The sequence below is a fragment of the Macrosteles quadrilineatus genome, unplaced genomic scaffold (genome assembly GCF_028750875.1).
Source record: "Macrosteles quadrilineatus isolate MER2022 unplaced genomic scaffold, UCM_ALF_1.0 Scaffold_4__1_contigs__length_99947679, whole genome shotgun sequence".
Taxonomy (NCBI): domain Eukaryota; kingdom Metazoa; phylum Arthropoda; class Insecta; order Hemiptera; family Cicadellidae; genus Macrosteles; species Macrosteles quadrilineatus.
Window position 1 is genome coordinate 37,367,977 of NW_026542597.1, and position 11,256 is coordinate 37,379,232.

An 11,256-nucleotide genomic window follows, 5' to 3' on the forward strand; every position below is an offset into this window, starting at 1 on the left:
ATATACATATAAAATATGTATATAATAGATTCTATACTTATTTGATCAATATATATTATGAATCTATTTTATATATTCAAACTTATATTTAATTTATATTTTGCATTGCTTTTTGGTAATATTTTAAATATATATTTGAATATATCAAACTATTATTAAAGATATATTATTTATATATTTTATTCGAGGCTCTATCAAATACAACTTTAAATATATAAAATATTTATAAAATACATATTTGTGCTACTAGGGTATATGTGTCCGTGAACACGATAACTTGAGTAATTTTTATCCGATTTTGATGAAATTTGGTTTGAAGGTGTAAGGCGGGATAAACTTGAATGAGTTCGCGATCCAGCATGATCGGACCATGGGAACAGGGTTTTATGGGGGGGGGGTTTTATGGGGTAAAAATTGAGTTTTCTCACTTTTGACCCTCAAAACACAAAATTTCCCAATTTTTCTCTAAACCTTCTTAAAGAGCTTAAAAAAACAAACAATTCTGTATATCAAAGTGTTTTTGTACGGTTATTGGTTATGGAGAAAACTATAAAAATGGTAAATTTAAAATTCCCATGTTATTCTTAAGGAGAATATTGTAAAATGTTGTAGTTTGCTTGTTTATGGATATCTTTCGATCAAACTTGGCAAATATATTCATTTTATACTAAGCAATAATTATTTTACTTAAAACACACTTTATTAGTTTCCTTGTAGCAGCAAACCTAGGTACTCGTTAAACCTAATGTTATTTAAATAGATCAATTGAAAATCAATTCAGCCAAATGGAAATCGCTTAGACGGCAGGTTTGCTGTGGCGAGGGTATTTTACAATCTGCTCAGTACTGTGAACAATTAGTAAAAGGGATAATATAAATAAGTGACTTGACCAAGAATCTCCCCAGTGAAAGATCTTGCAAAATTAAATAGTCATGTAATAACTAAAACCATAGATAAAACATACTCCCAAGGCCGTGGCCTGGAGTTAAAGGTGGTCGTGCTTTAAACCATAGATAAAGTTTAAACTATCTCTGATTTCCGCAAAACAACGCTCACTCGTTATAGTAAAACGTCTTTTTGTGCAGTTGGCAATGCTGCATTTATTCGTTCTACTGTCGTCTGTCTTCTTGTCTGAACCTGAAAAAAGTGCAAACAATAAACAATAAACAGAGAAGAGAAAACCCGGGATATTGAGACGGTAAACTTTACTTTTGTGCTGTTTGTTTCGTTGTATGATAATTACGTTTTATAAGTTTATGGACTGTATATTTGGACTTTCCTACATAAAAGAGTGTTGTATTGTTTACTAACATTCAGTCAATTTAATCTCAATTTTTAAAATTGTACCTAGATAATACAGCATAAGGCTAGGTTAAAGACCATTTCCATCCCTTCTCAGCTTTTTATGATGAATGAAGATATTGAGTTTGTCAAACCCAAAGAAAGAAGATACAACCGAAGATCAAGTTTTTTTCAGAGGAGCACTGTTTCTCTCTTCACTGGTAAGGCTTAAGTTATTTTTCCTAATGACGCAAGCTTTAGAGACTACAATTTAAACAAACTGGAAGAGTGACTAACTAATAGATTCAACGTTAGTTAACACGTTCGCTGCGGGCCATCAAATGGCAGGTGTAGCCCCAGTGCGGCGCAGCCCGCAGCGTCGAACAAACCCGATTGCCGGGTGATTGACACTCATATTTCGGTATGACGAATAGCAAATAACGTGCGGTGATGTCCTGCTTTATAACAAGAGTCGACGTAGTTCGCTAAACACTTACAGACAGCAGCACTGCTTGGAACGTAGCCGGTCCCATTGTAGGCCTATTGCCAATTGGAGGGAGAAAGACGGGACAACAAGTTGATTTTTAAGTTTGCCAGACGGGGATTTGATGGAAAAATTTTACCACCAACCTACAACACAACAAAAAGCAAGTCACCCACTACACGCTAACGTGGTATAGGTCCACCTTCGACCGACGCTAGAGCAAAAACGAGAATATATCAAAGGCATTGCCGAGCGTATCCGAACAGTTACGGCAGCACCTGAACAGCGCTCGGCCCGTATCCGATCGGATACGCTCGCAGTGAACGTGTCAAAGACCTTGGTTATTGCAATACTTGGTTATTGTAAGTTAAGGGTGGACTTCCGTATCTGTTGTCAATACCTAACTAACCGAACGATATAGGATCGATCGATATTTTCATTCGGTTGCTTGTGTCAACAGATATGGAAGTGTACCCCAGACGGCTTTGTGCCAACAGATATGGAAGTGTACCCCCAATTTTTTTTAGTTTCACTGCAGTATCAGTTGTGGCTTTAAGCCTAATTATTTTAGTAGATTTCTTATTAATACCTACTGATAACTTAACTTCTGCACTTTTACGAATTGTGATTCATCCATGCATTTATTCATCTTATTATTTCTAGACTCTCCAACCAGTTCATCTGCTAGATCAGACTCCCCGACTGAAAGCAATGTCACTAGACCTGCGGAAAACGAGAAAACTGAGTAAGTTGAAGAATAAATTTACTTACTAGTTAGCAACATTGACATAAATCAACTCTTTTGAACTAAGATAACTTATGTTTAAAAGTATCAAAATTAAGGTTTGGCGCTGAAGTGGTCCTATATTGTCGTATTGATCACAGTAAATTACACGTGGTGTCTTGGGTCTTGATCCCGCTTCGGATCAACCACTACTGTATTTGTGAGACAGTGTCTAACACTTTAATACTTTTCAATGAAATGGTGACCATAAAGTAGGTATTTTAAGCCAAGTATGAATGGAGATGATTGTAGGATGAGTGGCGCGATCTTGTAGTCTTGTTAGTGACTAAGGCCACAGAAAACATAGTACTATAACCCAGAATGCCAACCGCATGGTAAAAAGTGTTAAGTACTTTGAGAGAGCTTTGCTTGTCAATTCGTAGGCAGTGCCACCAGCGTTGCTATGCACTCTGGGTTATAGTACTATGTTTTCTGTGCTAAGGCAGACTTATTCCTTAGACACAGCTGTTAATTAATGGGCCATATAGCTAATGGCAACTAAGGGACCAGTTTATAGTGGAATCCGAACCACATATTTGCCTTGGTAGGCCTAAGAATAGTACTGCGGATAGTCGTAGTACTTGTTTCTCATATCTGGGTGATTCAAATTAGTTTTGCATATGACATTACTTGCTTATCTTCACCAACTATACGTTACGTTACATCTCAAGTTATCTGAACAGGCTAATACTTCGTCATATATAGAATTGCTAACTAGTATTCTTTCAATCTTTTGATCTTATTAATTGCAGTTAATTGAAAAAAAATCCCACAGCTGAAATTCTATAACTGGGCTACACTAGGACTGATTAATACCTTATTATTTTTAGGTATCTCAAGGAACTAGAAAAAGAAAAACGAGAATGGAAGGAACTGTTGCTCCAAAAGAAGAAGCAGCTTAAAGACCTGAAAGAGTAAGTTAAATATAGTGTTTTACACATTCGGTTTTGTTACCTAACCAAAATAATTTCACAAATGTTATTTTTTTATCTAGATTTTCAAGTTTGACCATACTAATATCTAAATCAGGTAAATTGCCAAATGCCGTGACTCGTCCAAATACCTTGATTCCCCGCTTTAAACGTAAATAATAAGCAGACGAAAAAACTGAAGGTACAACACATAGAGAAGCAATAGCTTGCTCTATGTGTCTTTATGTTTGTTACTCTATGGTTCGGTCGTAGCCGGCGCCAAGCATTCTGAGACAGTAGTGTCTAAAATCGTGACCAGTTCAAATGTCGCCGATTTCTTAACGTCTGTTGAGCTTCATGATAGTGATTCAGGTAAGCAAAATAGGATTTAATTCATTACGAATGATAGCTGAATGAATAATTTTGGTGTTATTTCGTAGAGTTATAATAGTATTTAGTTCTTATGCATTCATTTAGTTGATTTTTAAATTTATTAAAGGTTAAATTAGGATCACGTTATTTAGCAGAAATATACTGCGTGAATCTAAACTCCGTGACGAATTCACAGAGTTTAACTTTCAACACGAGTGTTTCAATTGTGTTAGAAATAGCCTAGTTAAATTTACAAAATTAACAGTGTCGGAGTGAAATCTAAACTTATTATTCATCTAGATGTGTTGGCTAAAGTCGGTACGTGAGTTTTCTATTACATTTTAGTAAAACCGGTCCAAAATAACAAGGTTACTGGAACTACGTGTTGAAGACTTCATACTAAAATAATGTTTTAATCACGGCTCTATAATTTTATTACAAGTACTTTCCCGCTTTTTACGGACTTTAGTAACCCCTTCAAAATATATTTATCCAACAGATTTAACATTTTTACAAGTGTTTTTTATCATGTTAGGGTCTTTTAACCGTCAATGAATCGATCAATGCTTCTGCTAAACTCTGTGACAAATTCACGGACGAATTCACGGAGTTTAGATTTTAACACAAATGTTTTAATTGTGTTAGAAATAGTTAAATTTACAAATATTAACAGTGTTGAAGTGAAATCTAAACTTATTATTCATCTTGATGTGTTGGCTAAAGTCCTTATGCTAGTTTTCGATTAAAATTTGGTAAAAAACGTTCCAAGATAGTAGGTTTACCAAACTAGACCTACCTGTTGAAGACTTCTAACTAAAATGATGTTTTAAAACCGTCCGAGTGTCAATCGTCGGAATTCCGACGACTTTAGCTGGTCCGCTAGTGTACGACAATGCAGACACTACACAACTCGCTCTGAATTAACTCCAATTGTACTGAATTGGATTGAATTTTGTGTCAACGGAAAAAAGCTGATTCTAAGCTTGAATTCAATGTCATATAGCCTAAACAAAACTACCTTTGCTGTCTGCTCTTTTGTTGTTTTTGAACATATAGCCTACACCTACTGAACATAACGGAAAGGTAGTAATTTTTATGTTTAAAGATACTCCATTTGATCTACTTTCATTATATATATAGTGTTATAGGAGTAGGTTATTTTATAAATTTGTTAGAGCGGTTTTTATTATACAATAAAGAACTAATCACACACTTTTTAAAAAAAAGTTCTATATTTCGGCATTAGCCTTCTTCAGGAACAAACCAATTAGAGCGGTTTTTGTAAGTGTCTGCAAAACTGTCAAAAATGGCGTGACATTTGAGAATTTTTGGTACCTAGAGGGCTTTATATTTTATTCCAAGTACTTTCCCGCTTTATACGGACTTTAGTAAACCCCTCAAAATATATATATCCTACATATTTACCTCTTTACAAGGATTTTTTTATTACAATAAGATCTAATCTTGGTACAATAAGTATGTATTCTGACTGTTGTAAATCTTTACATCAAAGCAGTAGTCCTTCTGGTGAGTGAGTCTGATCTGCCAAAAAGTACAAATTTTCACGCTTACAACACCAGGCGAGGAAACGACTTCATTCTGCCACTACATCATACCACCCAGTACGCCAGAAAACCATCCTACACTGGCCGCAAAGTCCACAATAGCCTACCACCATCACTGAAGTCACTGAAGGGAAAACCACTGAAAACACAGCTTCACAAGTGGCTGATAGACAGACCTGCTTACTCCTTGAATCCGATCTGAATCCATTGTAGTTTTCTTAATGAAACTACAAAATAAAGAATGATTTTATTTTATTTGATCTTTTAACCAAGAACTAATTGTTCAATGCTTCTGCTTAACTCCGTGAAGACTTTACAGAGTTTTTGATTCGACCACGAATACTAGAATTCGACCAAATGTGCACCTAACAAACCTTAATTTTGTTGTGTGGTTCAGTTGATTTGTAACTAAACTTTGAATTAGTTTAAATATTGTTGTTTAGAGATAAAAATACAACATCTTAAATGCATAAGTGAGTTTATTGATTGGTTTTTATTCAAATGTATATAACTGCGTGTTCAAGACTATCATGAACACTTTTTATGTCACTGTTTTTTATCTCCTACAAAGTTGTGTTGTTTTTTTATAGAATGCCTACTCCAAAACCGTCCAGAAGAGCTTACTCCCAGGAGACTTTGGAAGCGGCCATCGCAGCAGTGAAAGATGGGATGACGGTGTCTGCGGCTTCAAAGCAGTTCTGCATTCCCAGGCAGACTTTGAAGGACAAGATCAGTGGAAAGTATGCCACTTTCTGCAAGATGGGACGTCCGTCTATTTTGACTCCCGACGAAGAGCAAACAATCGTCGACTGGGTTATCACGATTGGACGCGCTGGTTTCCCTATCAGCAAAGACCAGCTTCTCACCAGCGTCCAGAAATTAATGAAGAATTTGGATCGAGAAAATCCCTTTTCCCACAGCGCCCCTGGGGATAAAAGGTTGGCTCTATTTACAGGAAGACATCCTGAAATTTCGGCGAGAGTGTCACAGGCCTTAACAACCACCAGGGATATGTCACAGAGGGCCACATCAGGAAATGGTTTTCAGAAATAAGGGAATACCTAGAAGGCAAGAACCTAATGACCATCTTCGATGACCCCAGGAGGGTGTTCAACTGTGATGAAACTGCCTTCTTCCTAGGCCCTAAAGGCAAAAAAGTATACATAAGGAAAGGTCAGAAGCAGGTATAGACAATCACAGGAAACGATGAAAAGGAATGTCTCACAGTACTTTTCACAGCAAATGCCTCGGGTGACTTGGCACCACCAATGATCGTATACTCATACGAAAGAGTACCATCAATTATCGTCCAGCAGGTCCCAAGCACCTGGGGCATTGGTAAATTAGAGACTGGCTGGATGACGAGGGAAACATTTTTTGAATTTGTCACAAATATTTTCCACCCTTGGTTGCTGGCAAATCAAATTCCCAGACCTGTCGTCCTGTTTTTAGATAGACACACCTCCCACCTTACTCTTCATCTGAGCGAATTCTGCTCAGATAATGGGATTGAGCTGATTTCCCTTTACCCTAACTCGACTCACATTCTCCAGCCTATGGACGTCTCTGTTTTTCATCCACTTAAGTCGGCGTGGAAAAGGACTGTGGAGCAATGGCAGTTGGAGACAGGCGCATCCAAGATTAAAAAAGAGGAGTTTGCTCCTATATTAGACAAATGTCTTAAAGAAGGCATCAATAAGAACGCTATAACCAGTGGCTTCACCACTACTGGGCTTTCAACTCTTAATCCTGATGACATCGATTTCAAGAAGCTGGTGAAGAACAGCAGTGGTATACAAAAAAAAAACCATACAGTCAAAGCCAATGGCTAATGTTGCGTAGCCACCTGACATATGTTGAGGGCAAAATTGGGAAGGAGAGACTTAAGACCTTCCAAGACAACAACATCAAAGTGGAAGACAAATCTCTCTGTGGAGTGTGGCTGGAGATAAAAAAAGAATTTTCCCTGTACAAAGAAGGACTTGATGGGATGCCCAATGAAGAGAAACAACCTGAGGTGAATCCACAGTAGTGGTAAGTTTTACTACATCACGGACTTTGGTAAAAAAATCACGGCATTAATTCCGTGATTCACGGAGTTAAGCCATGATGATCAAATGAGGACTACGGGCTGTTTACTTATTAAATAATTTGTTTTTAGTATTCATTCACACATAGCCACATTGTTTTGTTCAGGAATTCAAAGGAAAAAAATCTGTATAAATATTTTTCATCTTTTTATTCATAATATTTTGGTATAACTAAAAATGTATAGCAATATCCCTTAAGGTCACAGTATTTGGGCAGTTTACCATACCCCCGCTGCAGCAAATCCGCAGACTAAGTGAATTTCCATTTACCCGGCTTCATATCTACTAAAATATTCCCAAAAAATTTTCAGATTTATTTCCTATTTAAATAACATAATTTTAGTAAGTACTTAGGTTTGCTGCTACGGGGAAGATATTGAGGGGTGTTTTTTTATCGAAATGTTGATAGCTTAGTATGAAATAAACAAAATTGCCAAATTTGATTAAAATATATCCATAAACAAGCAAACCACAACAGTTTATTTATTCTCCATAAGAATAACATGGGAATTTTAAATTTACTATTTTTAAAATTATTTAAGTAACCGTTGGACATACAACAACGCTTCTATATACAAAATTATTTCTTTTTTTAAGCTGTAGAAAATGGTTTGAAGAGAAATTATGGGAAAAATCAATTTTTACTCTATAAAACCCCCCATAAACCCCCCTTCACATAGTCCGATTCTTCTGGTTCGCGAACTCGTTCAAATTAATGTAGGTTTACACGTTTGTACCAAATTTCATCAAAATCGGATGATTTTCGCTTGAGTTATCGCGCTAACGGACACATATATATACTGTACTAGCTGTACCCGCGGGCTTTGCCCCGTTTAACTTCTTAATTTTCAAGATGATCTCGTTCGCATGGCTCAATCACGTCCTGGTTGAACTTCGTTCGCTACGCTCACTCACCTTTGGGTTAGAGCTCGTTCGCTGCGCTCACTTGCCTTCAGGTTAGCTCGTTCGATACGCTAACTCGCCTCCAGGTTGAAGTTCGTTCGCTACGCTCACTCACCTTTTGGTTGCAAATTAGCTGATGTCATAAATTAAAGAAAATAATAGTGCTGCACCCTATTGGTAATCCTTGTAACTTTAATGCTATTGAACATCATAGAACAGAACCAACTTGTTTAATTGAAACAGCTGTTAAGATATTATTTTATCCATAAGGATAACATGGTAACTTTGGGAGCCTGAGGGGTGGACCCCAGAGGTCGGAGGGTAAAATCCTTTCTTAGTGAGCGTCTACTATACCCAAAAGGAAGATGCCTGCCAAGTTTCAGGTTCCTAGGTCCTATGGTTTCTGAGATTTCGTGATGAGTGAGTGAATGAGTCAGTGGTATTTGAGCTTTATATACAGGGTGAGTTTCTACTGACGCCCATAACTTCGCCAGTGGATTCTACTGAACAAAATGAACAAAAAAGTTGATATAAACCCTAGTCAAATATTTTTAGAAAACACAAAACTCTCAATTACGACCAAACGGTTCCGAATCAGACTAGGGTTTATATCAACTTTTTTGTTCATTTTGATCAGTAGAATCCACTGGCGAAGTTATGGGCATCAGTAGAAACTCACCCTGTATATATAGAAGATAGATGTATGTACCAGCAGAGTACCCGTCCTTCGTACGGGATAGGCATATAAGTATAAAATGCTTATTGCAGTTATACTCAAGCTTTGCGTTTGCAATGGGGCCAATGGGGTGGAGCCCGAAAGGATTTTTGAGATAAGAATTTGCCTATATGTTAATCGGGAATGCTAGCTATAATCATGCCAAATTTCAGCCCAATCCGTCCAATAGTTAATGCGTGATTAAACTTCAAACAAACAAACTTTCACATTTATAATATTAGTAAGATATATATATATAAATGAATTTGAACGGATGGTGTTTTAGGCCTCTGAGGACCTCAAAACGAAAAAGTAAATCGGCCCCGGGGATAGGTCTTACCATGAGACCTACGGTAATAGCTTATTCCCTATATGGGAAATTCGCTAAAATGAAAGGGTGTGTGTCTGTGTGCAACTCAATCACGTCAGAACCACTGAACCAAATTAAATTAAATTTCATATGGAGGTAGAGTAAGGTAGCTTATATACTTGATTAACCCATATAGGCCTATTCCTGTTCTCATATTTCCCTTGTGCTACGCCTCATGCGCTTCCTAATTCAATGTTTACATTTTGGAAGGTCTTAATACTTAAATAAAGGTGATATAGAGAACCACATTAAGCAAGTTTCACTAAAAGTTGCAAAAGTTGTTTCTAACATAAGGCCTTGGGCACGATACAAGAGACAAGCGGCAATCTGAGCTACATGTAAAAAGGCGGTGGTGGCTACGATACAAGCGGAATACAAGTTGTCAGTGTAGTTCAAGATGTCTGTGCAGGCTAACAGGACGTTGAAAATTTTTATTATCTGACAATTGTCTGTTCAAGAAAAACTTATCTTAGTTTTTGTGTAAATAAAAGGTATATGAAACAATGTGGTACAACCGATTAACAAGATAAGAGTGTTTGAGGAATACCATCATCTAATTCTGTAGCTTAGGGACAACGGCAATAGGTTCTTTGATTACCCAAAGCTGTCCATCCCTACTTTTGACTACATTTTGGCAGGGCCGTCCGTAGGGGGGGCAACCGGGGCAAGCTGCCCCGGGCGCCGCGGCTAAGGGGGCGCCACGCCGCGGTCAATTTTTTTACGATCCTGTAGGCGACCACGTTTGCCCCGGGCGCCGCCTAACCTAGGGACGGCCCTGCATTTTGGGTAGACTGAAATGGAATATTGAGAAGAGTTTGTTTACACAGGCACTACATGGTTGAAAAAAAAATTGAAGCATGATCATCTGAGCGGCATTGTGGCAAAATCGGTCTTGACTTTAAATCATGAGCAGTGCTTGACAGTGTGGCCTTTAACAAATTTACACGCAACTAAATCAAATGAGGCCCGATGTTAGAGCTCACACTGCTCGTATAACATTTACCATCTTGTAGTTATGCTATGCTACCTTTTTTGTTAATGTACAAGTAGCTAATTAATTATTCAAATTAGCGTCCCCAATACTTGCTTACCCGTTATTGTAACTTAACTAAATTTTTGCAGGAAAAGTGCTCAGGTTGCTCCTAGTGTGGATTTCTTGACCCCAGAAGACAGGAAGTTTCTGGAGGACAGGCCAAACTATTTGGCGATTGGAAGACTCTTGGATAACGTTACAGAACTTGTTTTGATCAAAGAGAGACGAATAAATGCCACAATTGAAAAGGTCAACAATCTAATCAATAGCTGTGAGAATACTTGCAATGACAAAGCAGATAGTGTGATTGATTATTTCTTAGATGATTTTGGTGAATTCAAGGAAGATGCTCCAGCAAGTTAGTGTGTTGTCTATTACAAAGGACTTTTTTAAAGAATAAAGCATCTATAATTTAAATTTTGTTTCTATTAGTCTATATCAATAAAGTACTATATTAAATAAATAATTTTTTATTTAATTTCAATACCGAACTCTCTACATTGCCAAGAAGTAGAAAAGTAGACATACCATTCACTGTTAAGCTGTAGCATTGACAAAATACCCCCGCCGCAGCAAACCTGCAGACGAAGCAAATTTCAACTTGTCTGATTACATTTTTACAAAATATTTCTATAAAGAAAACATATTGTTCCCAAATTAAAATAACATTAGATTTAACGAGTGCTTAGGTTTGCTGCTACGGGTAAAAAGCGAGCGAAGGTAAAAAGTGTTTTTTGACCAAACGTCA

At 37.1% G+C, this 11,256-nt stretch overlaps 1 protein-coding gene across 1 annotated transcript; it reads left to right on the plus strand.

Annotated features, from left to right (window-relative positions):
- The first annotated feature begins 1,181 nt into the window (after positions 1 to 1,181).
- On the plus strand, positions 1,182 to 10,959 carry LOC128993637 (uncharacterized). Its single transcript, XM_054417672.1, has 4 exons — positions 1,182 to 1,502; positions 2,429 to 2,510; positions 3,380 to 3,463; positions 10,598 to 10,959. Exons 1-4 carry the CDS (start codon positions 1,406 to 1,408, stop codon positions 10,869 to 10,871), a joined length of 537 nt encoding a protein of 178 aa, XP_054273647.1. The 5' UTR covers positions 1,182 to 1,405; the 3' UTR covers positions 10,872 to 10,959.
- Positions 10,960 to 11,256: the final 297 nt, after the last annotated feature.